General features: G+C 46.5%; 1 protein-coding gene across 1 annotated transcript in view; it reads right to left on the bottom strand.

Moving 5' to 3' along the window:
* The window catches only part of PGM5 (phosphoglucomutase 5), a 118,079-nt gene extending 102,158 nt beyond the window's left edge, over positions 1 to 15,921 (bottom strand). The window contains exon 1 of the mRNA XM_083186061.1: positions 15,198 to 15,921. Coding sequence (XP_083042187.1) covers positions 15,198 to 15,455 — 258 coding nt within the window. The 5' untranslated portion in view covers positions 15,456 to 15,921. The remainder of the gene's footprint in view (positions 1 to 15,197) is intronic.
* Positions 15,922 to 18,580: the final 2,659 nt, after the last annotated feature.

Here is an 18,580-nt window from a genome sequence, read left to right as displayed (position 1 = left end):
CACCCAGCTCTGCAGTGCTTCAATTTGCACAAAAACAGTAGCATTTGTAATGCAGTTCTGTCTAAAAGCACCTCCTCCTGAGTCCCTCATCAGCATCACAGAAGTGATGTGTCACATTATGCGAATGAGCCCGTCTACACTGTATGCAGCACTGACTGTGCATGGCATATATATATATATACATTGGTACAGTGGTTCTCAAAGTCGGTCCTCAGGACCCCACACAGTTGATGTTTTCCATGTCACCTAGCTGGGCATGGGTGTTTCACCGGGATACATATGGATGACCGGCAGTGAGAATACTGATGTTGGCATCCCAAAGGAGGGTATACCAACAGAGAATAGCTAATTATACTTCACCTTTTTCTCTCTGCCCTCCAACCCTAACTAACTCTCACTCTATGCAGCCTATTCTCCCCCCAGTAGCCTGAACCTAACCCTCCTCGCTAGTGCCTGACTCTAACCCCTGTACCCTGCCTCCTCAACCTAACCCCCCAAAACCTGACCCTAAGCCTTCCTGCTAATGGCAAAATCGAATCCCCATAGGCTGCCTGCTAAACATAACCCCCCACTCCCTGCTGCCTAAACCTAACCTTCCCTGTGAGTGCCTAACCCCTGTGCCCTGCCGCCTAAACCTAACCCCCCCAAAACCTGACCCTAAACCTCCCCGATAGTGCCTATCTCTAACTCCCGTACCCTGCCGCCCAAACCAAACCCCCAAAACCTGACCCTAAGCCTTCCCGCTAATGAATAAATCTAATCACCATAGGCTGCTGACTAAACCTAACACCTTTGGGACCTTGATAAAGACTCGAACGGAGTTGAAACGCATTGGTCGGCGAAGGGAGTACCAGGAGAAGAGGGGAGACAGAGGACCGGAGCATTGAGGGAGTCTGGTGGAGTGTTTTGCCCCGGGACAAACCATGTGCGCTATTCGAACTGCCACACCAGTTCCATCTGCTCTGGTAACACTGACAGCCCCTGGCAGTCGGGATTCCAGGTTAGGCATCCTTATTGTTGTCAGGATTACGGCTCTGGTCTCTGGGGTCAGTATAGTGAATGCTGGCAACCTGAAGGTCAGGATGCTAAATGTGTTTTGACACTGTCGGATCTCAAAGATCCACAGGTGATGTGGAAAATATGAACTGTGCTGGGTCCTTAAGACAGAATTTGAGAACCATTGCAGTAATAATACATAAATATACATATTTCACCATTAATGAATTACTTATTAAAAATGATTTATGAATTATGTACATAAAAAAAACAAATAAATCCAATATATTTGGCTTATTTGACTATTTCAAGCTAAAGAGGAAAGTACACCGTCTATAGCTGTGTACACACTAGATGACGTGGGTTCTCAGCGGTATACGCAGCATTAGCAAGTGCATACAAACTTGCTGATGCCAGTCGTGATGGAACGTCAATGGGGGCCATGCTGCATCATGCTCCCCACTAGCGATGTCTCCCAGTGTCTCTACACGTAGTGGCAATGGAGGATGTCCCTGACAATATGCAGGAGGGCACAGTGTCAGCTAAATAAATCCATGGCCAAAGGTTTTGAGCATGACACAAACGTTAATTTTCACAAAGTCTGCTGCTTCAGTTTTTATAATGGCAATTTGTATATACTGCAGAATGTCATGAAGATCAGATGAGTTGCAATTAATTGCAAAGTCCCTTTGAAATGACAATGAACTTAATCCCAAAAACAAAATTTCAGCACTGCCACAAAGCACCATCATGTCAGTGATTCTCTCGTTAACACAGGTAAGAGTGTTGACGAGGACATGGTTGGAGACCACGCAGCCATTCTGACTGAATTAGAATAACAGCCTGGAAGCTTTAAAAAGGACGGTTGTGCTTGAAATCATTGTTCTTCCTCTGTTAATCATGGTTACATGCAATAATACACATGCAGTCATCATTGCTTTGCACAAAAAGTGTTTCACAGGCAAGGATATTGGGGGTTCAGACCTGATTGCAAAGCTTCTTTTTTCTCAGATGGACAAAACCATGTCGCACTGCGGGTGGGGCAGATGTAACATGTGCCTAGAGTTAGATTTGGATGGGGGTGTTGTAACTGAAATCTTAAACCCCTATACACTATGCGATTTTGGATCGACTATGACAGATCAGGTGAAATCGACCTAAATCCCATGTGTATGACATTCGATCCGATGCATGGTCCCTTGCGCATGGGAACAGATCCCGAGGTCAGACCTATCCATCTGACCTCCGACTCCCGCCACACACACACTCGCATGTGAAAGGATGACATATGAAAGGACCACATGTAATGTATCACATGTGATCTTGCTGCCCGGAAGGCTCTCGAGCGTCTCAAAAGGATCGAATGGCCATACACTGCTGCGATGCATTGCAGTAGTCTATGACCACCTTAAATAGCAGTGTAAAAATTAAGCAGACAGTATTTATCCTGCACAGAAACAAAATAACTCACCTAAATCTAACTCTCTCTGCACGTTACATCTGCCACACCTGCAGTGCAGCATGGTACAGAGCGGGGGAAAGGTGACGTCACTGACCAACATCAGTGCCACTAGAACTGGCTATCGTACTGTAGCACCAGTAGAGATAGTTTTTGGGGTGCTTCCAAGCTTTTGGTCCTCAAGTTGCGCGGAAACCAGCCCAGACTTTTAGCAGAAGTCCTTGTTTTATTTTCAAGGTAGACGTTCTTGTTATTATATCTTTCATTCTGCTAATTTTCATAATCAATACTAATCTTGCGCTTAACACACCCTTGCTACTTTGAGAAAATGTAATATTATTATTATTATTATTATTATTATTATTATTATTATATAATGCTTTTCTCCAAAAGGTCTTACAGAGCCAGGAAATAAAAACGTACATACAGGGCTGCCATCTTGTGTGCATTACAATAGTTACAGTGTCTAAATACAAAAATGAAAACACAAAGTACACAAAACAACAGTCCAAAGTTCTGCAATGTTCCTTCTACCCATGAAAGTACCAGGTGAGGTAAGCATCCTGGGCATACTACAAAGGTTACAATGGGTGAGATAAACAATATGTCGAGATACTGTATAAAGAGAGAGCACAAACATCCAGTGACCTGAGACACAAGCTGGGTCGGAGCAGAGGAAATTGAATATTAGAGAAAATTAAAAAGCCATTCTCTCACCATCGGTTTAGACAAGGTACTGTAGCTCTTTGAGGAAGAACATGCATCCCCTGCAGTTTCTGCAGTGCTGCTGCGTGAAGGCTCTGAAGCCACAATGATGAGAACAGTCAGCCTACAGACAGGGTGGCTGAGTATTTCAAAGGCCAAAGGAAGATTGTTCTGGGCAGAATCGAGAACCTGAATATCCATGTGTGGCAGGAGATACATGGCTTTCTCTAGTGCAGGTGCTCCCAAGCTATTTTTCTCTGGAACCCTATCTGATAATAAAATAATTTGCAGGACCCCAGAGCCATGTCCCTATATGTTTCTAATGCAGCATACACAGGGGGTGACTGAAGCCCAGTGCTAAGTGTTATAGGGTACCACAAATCACTGACACACAATTTCTACTACATGCGGTATAAATCTAGACAGGTTATGGTGATGCGCGAGAACCATGCATCGTGTCACTGGGGGCTATACACACGGAGCAAACTGTGCTTAATTTCTAAGTGATCTAGTCAGATCACTTAGAAAAAGCCCTGGAATCGCCCCATGTGTATGCCTCATAAGTTTTAGCAGTTTTGGAGCATGCTAGAAAAAAGGGGTGTGGCCTCATCTCCTGTTTATGTCATGCCCAGAGCATGGCAGAAAAAAGGGTGTGACCTTATCTCCTGTTTATGTCATGCTAGTAGCATGCAAGCCTACCGAGAGCAGCTGGAAATGACCCCCGTCCCTCTCTACTGTAAATACATACTGCTGCATGCATGTGAGCAGAATCTATTCAGCACTTCTCTGTACAGTGTTTTGGGATATAAAGTTAGGTCCGTATATATTTGGACAGAATTTCTCAAACGTTTCCTATGTAAGCCACCACAATGGATCTGAAATTAAACAATGGAGATACAATATAATTACAGAGCACAAAAATCCAGGGCCCTGAGTACAGTTGGAGTTGGGTCGGAGCAGAGAAAATTAAAAAGCCATTCTCTCAGCATTGGTTTAGATTAGGTACCATTTTGAGGAAGAACATGCATCCCCTGTAGTCTCATGTCTCTATGTTCCTGTGGTGGGCAAGGGGGGAATGTTTACTGCACGTCCGCACCAACCCAGATGCTGCATCTGGACCTGTTCAAACCATTTATAATATTTAAAAAAAATGGGAAGGAATAAAGTTAATTAATTAGGGAAATAAAGGACAAAATCTGGTTAACATTATCATATTCCCTGTAGATTAATAAATATGGAATGCTATATTCTGCAGCTGTTTAGCACATGGAAACAACCATACTGACCCTTGAAGGTTGCAAATATGTTGGTAAATATTGTCATGGTCGGCAGAATCATGCAGCAGATGTGCTTGGCAGGAAAAAATGAGCGTGTTCCTGTAGGTCTTTGTTTGTGCTGAACTGGATGCATTCCCATGGGTCTGTATTTGAGTGTGCCTATGCAGTCAAATAAAACTTAGTCACTTACTTTGTTGGGCAGGGACAAATTCTCTCTATGGGAGATATGCCATTAGTAATTTGGAAGAGATGGTCTCCAATAACTGTGAGTGCATGGGATTGTAGAGGAAACATCAGGAGAGCTATTTACACTTTATATGGAATTCAACTGGGGAGATATCAGATGGAAAATATTTAGGAAAACTTGTAAACAGAAGCTGTTTTGTCAGTATTTTAGGCAATGTGCAGTGGGGGGCGGGGCTACAATGACGCAATCCACATAATTTGCTCCCATGGACCCCCCTGATTGCCCGCATTCCGGGAGGGTAGGCAACCATGCGTCTATATTGCAGAGTAATAATAAAAACTCCAAACATTTCTGGGCTATATGCAAAAGCAGCCAGCATTTACCCTGAATGCACCCCTTGCAATGCAACATGGTTTGGTCCAGGTTATAGGTTACTTGCTTTTTTAAGACCCTATACACTACTGCATGAGATCACATGCATACAGATGTAGCCCCTGTCATCCTTGGTCGGGGCTCGCCAGACCCTCCCCTCTGGCGAGCGCTGGCGGACAGGGGCTACACGCGCGTCCCAGTCTCTCGACGGCGGAGCTCTGCTTAAGGGAGACAGGCAGGGTTAGGGGGGGGGGTCGAGGCGGCGAGGGGGACCGGCAGCAGGGACCTGGGGCAAGCTCCAGGATCACATACAATACACCGGGATTTAGGTGCTATTCTGTCTGAAATGGGTGTAAGTAATTACAGTAGAAATGGGACACTGCTAGAGCAAAATGCCCACCCAGGATCAGCACAGAAGCGATGTCTACACAGACAAATGAATCAACAAAGAAACATATCATACTACAGGAATAGTGCAATATACACTCCAAAACAATACCAGATTAACACTAATACAGGCATTGGAAAAAAACACTTTGGTAAAGCATACCTCCCAACTGTCCTGATTACAGCATCGCTGTTTGGAGACTGTTACACTATCCCTCCCACAGGTGTTAATGTCCTGCCAAAGGGGGGGTGGGGGCAGTTGGGGGGAGCCAGAGATCATGTGCCTGCATACGGCATCTCTTCAGTGAGGAGACCAAGGGCTGCCCAGTCGCTAAGAGAGCACTGGGCACACCCCTAAAATGATAAAACAATTCGGGCTGCAGCACTAGACCCTGCCCCCTTTACACAATGCCCCATCCACTTTCCCCTTAGCCCCTCCCCCTTTTCGAAGCCCGATTTGTCAATTTGAAAAGTTAGGAGGTATGATAATGGGAAATAAATACTCAACAAGGGGTGCAAGTATTGTGAAAAAGGGTATATTCAAACCCATTTTGCATTATTTTACTAACACCTGAATGCAGTTTTGGGGAAAATTGCTCCAACCCCTTAAATTTGCCATTTTTTCACATTGCAGGGAGCCCTGTAATATTAACGCAAGCTTCAGCTGGTAAATTGCAGTGCTCAAATGCAAATCCCCTACACAGGCACAGAAAGCAGTGCAGGGACAGGGCCAGTGTGATAAGCTATGTGCATCTGCCCCAAAGACCGGCAGCGGTGTAAGAGCCGATCCCCAGGTGACGAGTACGAATCAGCAGTGGTGGGAAAGTCACAACCCGGGAAAGCGGGGTTGTTGATATGGAGAGGGTGTAGCAGCACATACACAGCACAGCATTGGGGTTTTTTATTCAAGGAAATACCCTGCTAATGCTACGGAGATCCATTGCAGTAACAGAGCTTTATCACAAGCTCTGTCCCAGCATGTGATAATTAATTCATCCGTGTAAATTATCACATTGGGAGTTAGGCCGATAATCCAATAACACCCACACAAGAATATGCAAATCATAGTATATATACAGAACAAGTACCCAAGCCCAACTGGAGTAAAGAGGTTGGACAATGTCAACCATTAACTGTTTATGAAAAGATGCTGCTTATAGACTTCAGCAATACACCCTGGATTGCTAGCCGCCGCCATTCATCTGCTGGTATTACCAGCAGAGTGGATGACTTTTCATAGGGTCCAGCTATGGAAATCCATCCACCCCCGCGAAAATCGCTTAGTGTGTGATTTTCAGCTCAGTCACCATCATCGCTGTGCCTACATGCTGGGCAAAAATGGCCAGTGTGTATGCACCTTTATGATCTTATCACATATGCACATATGATCTGAAGATGTTACTAACAACCAGTATGATGGGAGTTGCAGATCTTACCATAAATCTTATGTGAAATTACACACATAGGGGGAAATTTACCAAAATGGATTCGTAAAAAATAGTTGTATTCGTAGGCAGAAATACACCTATTTTTTCACATTTGTATTTTCGGGATTTACAATCCCGAAAATACAACAATTCGTATTCCTAATGATGGGACATTCATATTTGTATTTACAAATACGAATGTCTACACCATCGATAGGATACGACAGAAATCACCATTCAAAATAATGGTGGTTCCTGATTTACTAAGCAGCCGTACTGATAATACGGCTGCTAATTGGTGGAAAACAGGCACCAAATTACGACAGGAAAATACACCTTGATGTTCCTGTCGTATTTGCTTTAAGCCTGCACGGATCAGTCAGATCCGTGCAGGCTTTAGTGTAAAAAAATAGAAAAATTAAATAAATAAAAAAAAAAAAACGCTTGGGGTCCCCCCCACAGCTGTAACCAGCACCAGGCTGAAGGAGCCGGGGCCGGTAATTAAAAATCAGAGAACCCGACAAATAGGGGTTCCCCGATTTTTAACAACCAGCCCCAGGCTCCAGGTCCGGGGCTGGTTCCCAAAATACGGGGGACAAAATGACAAGGGGTCCCCCGTATTTTAAGAACCAGCCCCAGGCCAAACCAGCCAGCAGGGTAATGTCACAGCCGGGGCACACTTATTATATAAGGTCCCGCGGCCAAAGCATTAACCCCCTTACCGGTCAGCCTGGCCAGGGGCCCTGGGGGAGTGGGGACCCCCCCCAATGAAGGGGTCCCCCCCCTCCAGGACTTACCTGACCAGGCTGAAGCCTGGTGCTGTCCCCGGTGACCCTGGGCTGTGGTCACCGGGCTGATTAAAGTGTAAAAAAAAGAATAAACTATTGTCTCATACTGGGGAACTATGAGTCCCAGCAAGCCTCCCCCGCAAGCTGGGACTTGGAGAACCACAAGTCCCAGCCTGCGGGGCATTAAAGGGCCCGCTGGCACTTGTAGTTCCACAGTATTAAAAATAGTAAAATAAAACACACTGACACACACTTAAAATAAAACTTTAATACATCCAAATCCCATACATACTAATACTTACCTATCTTCATCCCGTAGGTAGCCCTGGTCCTGATGTCCTGGTCTTCTGGTCCTGTGTCGTCTTCTGGCTCCATGTCAACCGTCGCTGTCGCCGTTGCCGTCCGGGTCCGACGAAATCCATGGAGGAAGCTGTGGAAGGAAACCATACTCACCTGTCCCAGGGCGACGTAGTCCAGGGGGTCTTGGCAAAAAAACAAACCGAGAAGCTGAACCGGACGAACAGCTGAGCCGCACGGTACTGTGTGTACATTGTGCGGCTCCGCCCTCGAATGCCGCTATTGGCCGCCTTGCGGCCTAGCGGCCAATCAGGAGCTGCTAGGCCGCAAGGCGGTCAATAGCGGCATTCGGGGGCGGAGCCGCACGATGTACACAGAGTACCGTGCGGCTCAGCTGTTCGTCTGGTTCGGCTTCTCGGTTTGTTTTTTTGCCAAGACCCCCTGGACTACGTCGCCCTGGGACAGGTGAGTATGGTTTCCTTCCACAGCTTCCTCCATGGATTTCGTCGGACCCGGACGGCAACGGCGACAGCGACGGTCGACATGGAGCCAGAAGACGACACAGGACCAGAAGACCAGGACATCAGGACCAGGGCTACCTACGGGATGAAGATAGGTAAGTATTAGTATGTATGGGCTTTGGATGTATTAAAGTTTTATTTTAAGTGTGTGTCAGTGTGTTTTATTTTACTATTTTTAATACTGTGGAACTACAAGTGCCAGCGGGCCCTTTAATGCCCCCGCAGGCTGGGACTTGTGGTTCTCCAAGTCCCAGCTTGCGGGGAAGGCTTGCTGGGACTCATAGTTCCCCAGTATTAGACAATAGTTTATTCTTTTTTTTACACTTTAATCAGCCCGGTGACCACAGCCCAGGGTCACCGGGGACAGCACCAGGCTTCAGCCTGGTCAGGTAAGTCCTGGAGGGGGGGGGACCCCTTCATTGGGGGGGTCCCCACTCCCCCAGGGCCCCTGGCCAGGCTGACCGGTCAGGGGGTTAATGCTTTGGCCGAGGGACCTTATATCATAAGTGTCATCCGGCTGTGACATTACCCTGCTGGCTGGTTTGGCCTGGGGCTGGTTCTTAAAATACGGGGATCCCTAGTCATTTTGTCCCCCGTATTTTGGGAACCAGCCCCGGACCTGGAGCCTGGGGCTGGTTGTTAAAAATCGGGGAACCCCTATTTGTCGGGTTCCCTGATTTTTAATTACCGGCCCCGGTTCTTTCAGCCTGGTGCTGGTTACAGCTGTGGAGGGGACCCCATGCCGTTTTTTTTTATTTATTTATTTAATTTTCTATTTTTTTTTCACCTTGCAGCCTGCACGGATCTGACTGATCCGTGCAGACTGCCTCTACTAATTCGTATTAGCGGCCGTATATACGGCCAGCTAATACGAATGGTTACACCATCGGAGGGTTACAAAGCAGTCGTATCTGACTGCTTTGTACATTCCCCTCCGGAACACGACTTTGCATACGACTGAAACAGTCGTATGCAGTCGTAGGGGAAATACTAATACGAAAAACTAGGTTTTTCATATTGGTAAATTTCCCCCATAAGATCTATCGTGTGTCTGGGAAGCTGCTGGGGAGTTCAAGGAAAATTGTGTCTGAAATCTTAAAAATTCCAAATGGTCCGGCTGTATGGCCACCTTAATGGGGCCTACACACGGAACAATTTTTTGGTAATTTTCTAAGCAATCTGACAGGATTTGACTAGATCACTTAGAAACTGACCCAAAATTGCTGCGTATGTAGGGGTCATATAGCTACAGCGATGCATGGCACGTGCGGTATGCATGCCATATAAATCTAATCTTCGCCGTGAGCAGTGACAGATCACACAGCGCAGGTGCAGTGTTGTGTTTTGAGCTATCTGTGCTGAGCGATCTGTGCTTAACTAGATCGCTCAGCACAATGCTCTCATTGCCCTGTGTGTCGGCCCCATTTGTCACTTGCCAAATGATATAATACCGTGCCTCCAATGGTATATACAGATGGGCAACCCCCATTATAAATTAATACATATAATAAAACTGTAAGGGTTGTGGGCCAGATGCACTAAGCTTCAAAAGTGATAAAATGAAGAGTGATAAACAACCAACCAATTAGCTGCTAACTGCCATGGCCCAGAGTGGGTTTGAAAAATGTCAGGCAGGAGCTGATTGGTTGATTGTTTATCACTCTCCATTTTATCACTTTTGAGGCTTAGTGCATCTTAGAGCATTTTTTGAGAAATATACTTCTAGGGACTGTGAGCAAGAATGCGGTAAAAACCCCGTTATGGGCTCCTTAACGCGACCCACGCTGCCCAGAACGGACCCCCGCCGCCTCGTGTCTACACCCCCCCTTTCCCCTCACCTGCTGTGTCTAGGCAGCAGAGCACTGTTCTGCCTGGACCTGTGACCTCCTCCCTGCACTGTATCCTCTTCCGGGTGCAGGGAGGAGGAGGAGAGGCCAGCTGGCAGCAGCCCCGGGTAATGTAGGGAGGGGGGAGCCGCCGAGACCCGCAGCACATCGCCGGCAAGATCGCAAAGGACAGCTCTTAACGCAAGAGCTGTCCTTTGCCATAATTATCGCATATGTTACAGCATATGCAATAATTAGGTGTGCGGCAGCCGGCGATGTGCGGCGGACAGAAAGCGCGGATGTTATAGCATCCTGCCCTGTTCATGCATTATGGAGACCACAAAAAAAAATTTTTTTTGTCCGTTTGTTCATTCTAGCATCACGCAAAAACTACTGGATGAATTTGGATCAAGTATTTACTATTATATAGCATAGTGACCTAGAAACAAAGGTATGCATTATCTTAGTGGGACATAATGGAGAGGAACAACAAAAGACAAATCAGATGCTTTACACTCATTGGCCCTCATTCAGATCTGATCCCAGTACAAATTGCAGTGCAAAAATAATTCAGCCAGTATTTACCCTGCACAGAAACAAAATAACTCCCCACAAATCGAACGCTCTCTATACATGTTACATCTGCCCCACCTGCAGTGCACATGGTTTTGCCCATTTTGAGAACAAATTTGTACTGCAATCAGATTCGGACAGTGGCAGTACGGACGGTGTAATGGTTAGCATTACTGCCTCACAGCGCTGAGGTCATGGGTTCAATTCCCACCATGGCCCTAACTGTGCGGAGTTTGTATATTCTCCCCGTACTTGCGTGGGTTTCCTCCAGGTACTCCGGTTTCCTCCCACAATCCAAAAATATACTGGTAGGCTAATTGGATCCAAAGAAAATTAACCCTAGAATGAATGCGTGTACATGTGGTAGGGAATATAGATTGTAAGCTCCACTGGGGCAGGGACTGATGTGAATGTTCAAATATTCTCTGTAAAGCGCTGCGGAATCTGTGTGCGCTATATAAGAAACTGCTAATAAATAAATAAATAAATAAATAAGGGCCATTGTGTACTTACTACTGAGCAGTAACAAACCCACGCGATCAAAGTCACGGACAAACGCTAGTCAATAGTATAATTGCTGATCCAGTAGCTGAAATGGGAAAATCTATTGTATATCCTTCTATGGATGTTGCGCACAGCTGGTTTTAACTGCATTTAATGACTCTGCATTGTTGTGGTTACATATTTGCAGCTGCCAAATGACATGTTCCCTCTGCATATGCACTGAACAGTCTGCATCCCTGGGAGACAGAACCAGCCTTTACTACACACCCACTAGTTCCTTCCCTCCCTTAGTAATAATAAAATATCCGGAAATGGATGAGCTTTGTTCTTCTTTGTTTAATTATAAAATTGTGCAAAACCTGCCATGTATGGCCAACATTCAACCTCTCAAACACAGCTGTCAAATAGACTGCCAGTTTTTTATATGCCTGAAGAAAGGGTATACGGTCCCTACATCTACAATGTCTAGGAGGTCGACAGTCGCTAGGTCCAGACCTCTATATGGGCGACATACCATAAATTGGCATAGACAGAAGCTTAAGGTTGACATGGACATGGTCGACACTCAAAAGGTCTACACATGTTTTTCACATTTTTTTGGGTGTAGACGGACTTGGTTCATACAGTGAGAATATGTGTGCCGCGTGCAGCGAAACACTGTGCCTGAAGCATGGTGAGTGCAACGAGTCCACTTATGGTATGTCGACCATTTCCAGGTGTTGACCTAGACATTGCCGACCCACTATACTGTAATCATACAAAGTAATACAGCTAAAAAGACACAAGTAATGACATGAAATAGGCTTTAGAAGGCACTAGTGCTGTCTTCCCCAGCATCCCTATCAGCACAAGCCTCTATTCTGATTTAAAGATCAGTAGGCATTATTGATCCTTGCTCTGGGAAAGTTGCATCCAGATTACAGTATGATGGTAAAGAAAGATTAACTTGCAGAGTTTTGATAGAAACTTTCATTTGCACAGACCTAGCTACAGTATATTGCATGGGCATAACAAGCCAGACAGATATTTTATACTACGCAGGATCATCAATTTAGAATAACATTAACTTGAAATAGCCTAAGATTATGGGGTTGTGACTATTTTCCCTTTGCGGAAAGGACCCGGATTTGACGTGAGGTGAGGCGTTGCCTGTAATTTAGGTTGGTGTAGGTCATTTTCTTTTATTTCAGCTGCAGTGAACACTCATTACGTTTTGGGCACGGTGGCTCGTTTCGCCCGCCACAGGTTTATATTCCCCCTCCAGGTAGACGGACCCAATGCATGATGGAAAAGGTCCTATCTTCTACCAAGATCATAGCAGGGATGCTTATTTATTTATTAACAGTTTCTTTGACTTTCTGTCTGCTCTCTCTGGGAGACATCAGCCAGCTCTGTGCAGCAGGGAGCAGGGCCAGCAGGTTTGATGTAGCAGAAGGGGGGGGCTGATGGGGGTCACTATTGGATGAGGTGCAGGGGGCACTCGCAATTACGTCATCGGGAGCAAGGGGCTTAGAGCCGCGATGACATAATTCAGCATGCATCAATCATCTGGTGCCCTCGGATTGCCCTAAGTGGATGGCCAAAGAGTTCTGATTTCTGAGGAATTTCAGCCCTCTGCTGACCAGTTTGAGTCTGATTGTTATTATGACAGAGGCACCCAATGCTGCTCCATGCTATAACATCAGCCCTCGGTGTGCTTCAGTCCAGTTCTGGTTATTAGAACACCTGAGAGGTCTTAATCTGGATAGCACAGTACTCAAACTGTCTATCTATTAAATGCCTAAATTCTGTCCATGAACCTGGTTCAGACCCGCTCACTGGGCAAATACCGAGCGCCCACGAATGTGCACAGTAGTATGTAGTGTTTTTTGCTGTTGTTTTCATGGGGGAAAACAACACAAGCTCTTTGAAAACATACACCACATAGATAGTGCCTTGGATGAACTTATGACCGCAGTACAGGGAGTAATGCTAACCACACCACAATTACCAACATTTACATGCACCCAATCTGGCTCAGTCAGCTTTGCCAGGGCAGTAACCTCCCTTGCTCACTTAAAGTGCCCATAAACTAGGGTGATTTTGGACGATGCTGACGTATCGAACCGATAAATCAAGGTATTTTACAATTGGATCAGAGCCGGAGATCGTATGGCCTGCACTATAGAATTATTGTATCCGCAGCCCCAATATATTGCATGCAAAAAGACCACATACGATATAAAGTGCGTGACCCAGCCGCCGGAGAACTGTCGGGTCACTTGCTAGGGTATCACATGTGATGCTAGCACAAGTGTATGGGGGCCTTTACCCCAGCAGTTCCCCACTGTTGTCATATTTTTACTTCCACACATCATCTAAAAGGAATAAAAAGGGAAGACTGAAAGACGGGATGCTGGCGAACAGAATACTGGTGCCAACATTGCGAAAAGGGAATCCTGACAGGAGCCAATAAGTATTCTCATTTCCCCCTGCCCCCTACTTGCTGGTGGCTAACCCTAACCTATCTTACCCACAACCCTGCGGCCTAACCCTAAGTCCCCTGCTAGTGCCTAAACCTAAACCTACCCCCACCCTCCCCCAGCCTAACGCTAACTCCCCGAGCACACTTACATTCACTTACATGCGTTGCGAAGCCCATAGGCTTCTATTGGGGAATCGCAACCACCCCCCCCCCCCCCACCCCCCCAGAGAAAACATGGCATGTAGGTTTTCCTGCATACCAAAATTGTGTGGGGGACAATGAGTTTTTTTCCCTGAGGGGAATACTTTGTGATTGGGGGAGTGTGGCACTCCAAACTTTCTTTCACAGGGTGCTAGTAGACCTGTATGAAGAGGGGCAGAAACAGAGGTGAAAGGGGTGTAGGGGCATATTTAAAAATGATTGTGTTTCACACCTGGTAATTCTAATTTCTTATGTCCGCTATTTGTGGCAGTAACAAATTCCCATGTAATCAAATGTACACTAATACCCCTTTCACACCGCACAAATAACCGGGGGTCCAGCAATGCTGCATTCCCACCCAGGTTAAAAGAAGGGTTTTCCCAGGGATGCTGGGCAGTGTAAATAGATAACACGGGTTGAGCAACCCGGGTCCTGTTTACATTATAGGGATGACGTGCCACTGCTCCGCCGCATATTTCGCTCCACCCTCCTGCTGCTGCGGGGCTCCGCCACCTTCTCCCTGCACCCGGAAGGTGCTAGGAAGGAGTAGGTCCTAGTTCTGGCAGCACAGTGGGAGGCTGCACAGAAAACAGGTGAGGTGGGACTGGCAGGGGACCATGCGGGGCGGCAGGGATCCATGTGGGGTGTCGGAAGTCGCAATAAGAACCCCATAGCCGGGTTACCATTGCGGTAACCTGACATGCGGGCTTTACTGCGTACAAAAATGCGGTAAAAACACAGATAATTGGGTTTTTACTGCATATTTGCTTTAGTGCATCAAGCCCAATGTCTAAATGTCAATAACATATACCTACACCAGCCTACATTTTCCTATATTATGATGGTTTTAGTAAATTCCATGACTGACATAAAATATACTGCAATGAATAATTAAAATTGTGCAGCAAATTGCAGAAATATGCAATCATTAAAATAAATAAATATATATACATATATACATGCATAGTTATCAACGATGTCACAATGCATATAGTAAGACTTCTACCTGTAAAATTAAACATAAAGAAGATCAAATGAACAACACTTTAAACCTTGTGTAAGTAATTACTATGTAATGAAGTAATTATTAAGTGTCAGCTCGTCAGTGTAAAGCAACAGAGCTGGCATCTATGCCAAAGTAAGCAATATGCAATTATGCAGGAACAGTGAGGTAGTAGGTATCTGCACCAGTGACAGACAGCGCCTGCCTTACCCCGTTGGCCGCTGCCATCTGTACAATGACCTCGGTGGCAGTCTTGCTGAAGTACCTGCCATCGCTGCCCACCACCATGGTGCAGCCTTGGCGGTCCCGCAGGTCTATGGAGGACAGCACACTCTGAATAAAGTTCTGCAAATAGTTCTTCTTGCTTTCAAACACGGCTGTCGGCTTTCTGAAGCCATTGCTCCCTGGTTTCTGGTCATCATATGGGACGGTCTGGACGGTAACAACGGGAATGGGGCTTCCCTCCATGGCTAGGCTTCCCTCCTAATGTCTCAATGCTCTCTTCTCTATATCAATATTGTAGCTGTTCTGCAATAACAAACCACAAGCAGAAAGTCGGGAAAGGGGTTATCCCAAGAGATAGGGGGGATTCAGCTCCTCCCTGGCTGTTGCTGTTGCTGCTGCTGCTGTACAGGACGCCTGACACTTGTTTCCTCTGAACTCGATATAGTACTGGAAATCTCTGTCTTCCAATGCATCAAGGGTTTCCTCCTGGTAGGATCTGTCAGTGCATTACACAATGAGAATGGATGCACTGCACAGCTATTAGGTTACTAGAGCGTTCCCTTTCTCTTCTGACTTTCTTCCTGAGGAGTCAGACCACACAGTGGGGAGCTTCTTACTGCAACTCCTCTGCAGTCTATCTCCTCTCACCCTATTCCACGGGTCACCCTCCCACCCGTTAATCATACGCCTGTACAATGCATAACAAATGCAAGTCTTTGAACAAGGACGTGGGTTTGCCAAAAAAACTGGGAGGGCTAAACCTTTGCAATCAACAGAAGCCTATGCCAAAAATAGCCCAATGAAAAAAAGGGAGCTGAGAATTGTTGTCCAGGCCGTGTAACTGGATGCAGTTTTGTGTGCTCTAACATTTGTTCAAGGGGATCAACTCCTGTCAGCCTTTGTGTAGCGCACATGTTATACACTAGAGTGCTGGAATTTTGTCTCATGTAGTCTGATACAAGACAATAACCTAAAAAAAAAAAGTTTGGGTACAGTATTTATGAAATCTAGGCATTAACCGCAACATTTGTTCATATCTGTTGAATAGTTTCAACACTTTTTCTGTTTAATTTAAAGGCTGATCCTGGGATATTTTCAGTTTATGGGTGGAAGTAAATATTGCCTACACTGCACCTCAACTCTAGGGGGGGGGGGGGATAAAGTATTTTGCGTAGCAGCAGCAATCACATGGCACCCAAAGGAGCAAGTCAAGTATTTATTTATTTAAACTCAAGTCACTATTCTCCAACTCTCTTTCAAATTAGCTTCACAGTCTCACACTTTCATAATTAAGGGGCCGAAGGTCAGGGTGTGTGCATGTGCATTTCTGCACACGTGCAAACCCTGACAGCGACCGGTGGCGGGAAGTTATACACTCGCCGGGCCGTTCGCAGTTGGGAGGGAGGGCCATGGCAGATGGGGGGGATGACAGTGTTGGACCATGATAACGCCCAGCGTTTTATGGGCATCCCCGTGAAAATGATGATCGTTCCCATGGGTATGTGTGCGGGCCAATGCCTGCCAGGGGCTTCGTCCCGACGCTCGCATATAAAAGTCAGTCAGTGACGTGCGGTGAGTTCAGTGGCAGGTGAGGCACTGGCTAGTATCAGAGCCAGAGTTTGCGGTGGTCATCTTGAATCTATCTATCTATCTATCTATCTATCTATCTATCTATCTATCTATCTGGCCCTCTGTGTGCAGGGCTGGATCAAGTCTATGAGGTGCCCGGGGCACTTAAAACAGAGGCCATCCTGCTAGCACCGGATCCCATGCTGGGCCTACTCCCCATGTGCAGGTTGTATATATATATATACCAATACATACAGTACCAACAGTTTGCACCTCAATTGGGCTTGCTTGCGTGTGGCCGAGGAAGGAGTGGGGGGTTGGGTTTAGGCACCAATGGGGGAACTTAGGGTTGGCTGTGGGCAGGGGGGTTAGGGTTAGGATTAGTATTGGGATATGGATGTTAGGTTTAGGCAGTAGAGGGGTGGGTTATTGTCAGGTTATAGGTGAGGATGGGTTAACTTGCTGAGCCCCTGATGAGATTCTCTTCTTCTGACCACTGGCATTCTGACTGCTGTGGTACAGTATCTTATGTACCATATATATATTCCCCTCTCAGACCAACTCATTATATCAACTCCTCATATCATCCCTAACCCCCAAACCTTAAATATTTAATGCTCCCCACTCACCCCCACTATATATATATATATATATATATATATATATATATATATAAAATAATTAGCTTTTCCCACTCCCTCCTTTTAAAATATAGTTAATGATTTCCCCATCATTAAACTGACCTCTCCTCAGCGGGAACAATGTCGGGCAGTGTCACACCAGTCTCCAGCGTCGCAAACACCTACTAGTTATCACCGGTGCCTGCAGCAGCAGTACAGGAGCAAGCAGCGCAGCGGTCCGTGGGTACATCCACAGGTGCCTTACCTCAGGACAAGTCTACTTTTCTTCCTCAGCAGCGCTGCTTGCTCCTGTACTGCTCTGCTCACACCGGTGATTACTAGAAGAAGAATCCGGCGCTCGCCCCCGAGTAAGTCCTCCTCACCTTAATGTACCAACAGTGCGCTGCTATACTCTTCAGCCGTGGATGCAGGGGGTGCCCAGGGTCCGGCGTTAGAAGTGGGTTTGCCGGTGCTCGCAGTGTCCAGGGAGCGCGGTTGCCGCGCACAGCGGTGGCATGAGAGCGGGGTGCTGTGAGCAGGTTTGCCAGCACCAGACAGGGTGCTACATCTGGGGTTGCTGGCGCTCAGCAGTTTCTTGGGAGTGGGTTGCTGGCACACAACGGGGTTCTGGGATGCACTGTGCTGCCATGTCGCTCTCTATGTGGCTGTTGTAATTGTCGGTCCTGAGTGGAGGTCCCGTTCGGCACGCCAGCTGTAGGTCTAGGTGGCTGGCAGGGAAACTCAACTGTCCTCCCGGGAAGAAGAAGGGGAGTGGGTAAGTGACTGCAGATTGTTCCTTGGTGGCTTGATGCTGCAGGAACATCTGATGCCCAATCACATCTGCCTCAGTGACAGGGGCGTGCTTTCATATAGGCATAATGCACGTCCCTGTCACTGAGGCATTGCTATAGGTGCCGCTTTTACAGCTTTTCTAATGAGCTTTTACTGCCCGATGCTCTGGCCCGCCCCCTACCCGTCCCCTCTTTCTGGGTCTTTTACATTGAGAGCCGGAGGCACTGCACTCAGTGCCTCCGAAACCAATATTAAAAGAAAATGCTGTAGTAAAAATTAGGTACTTGTGAGTTATCTGGGCGTCCGATTTTGGTACTAGATCGCATGCGATATCGTATGCGATATCGCATGCAAATCGCATGCAAATCGTAAGTACAAAATCGGGAG

The sequence above is a fragment of the Crinia signifera genome, chromosome 1 (assembly GCF_055691185.1).
Source record: "Crinia signifera chromosome 1, ASM5569118v1, whole genome shotgun sequence".
In the NCBI taxonomy this organism is placed as follows: Eukaryota; Metazoa; Chordata; class Amphibia; order Anura; family Myobatrachidae; genus Crinia; species Crinia signifera.
The sequence above is the reverse complement of the archived record's forward strand: the minus strand, read 5'-3'. Positions and strand labels throughout refer to the sequence as shown.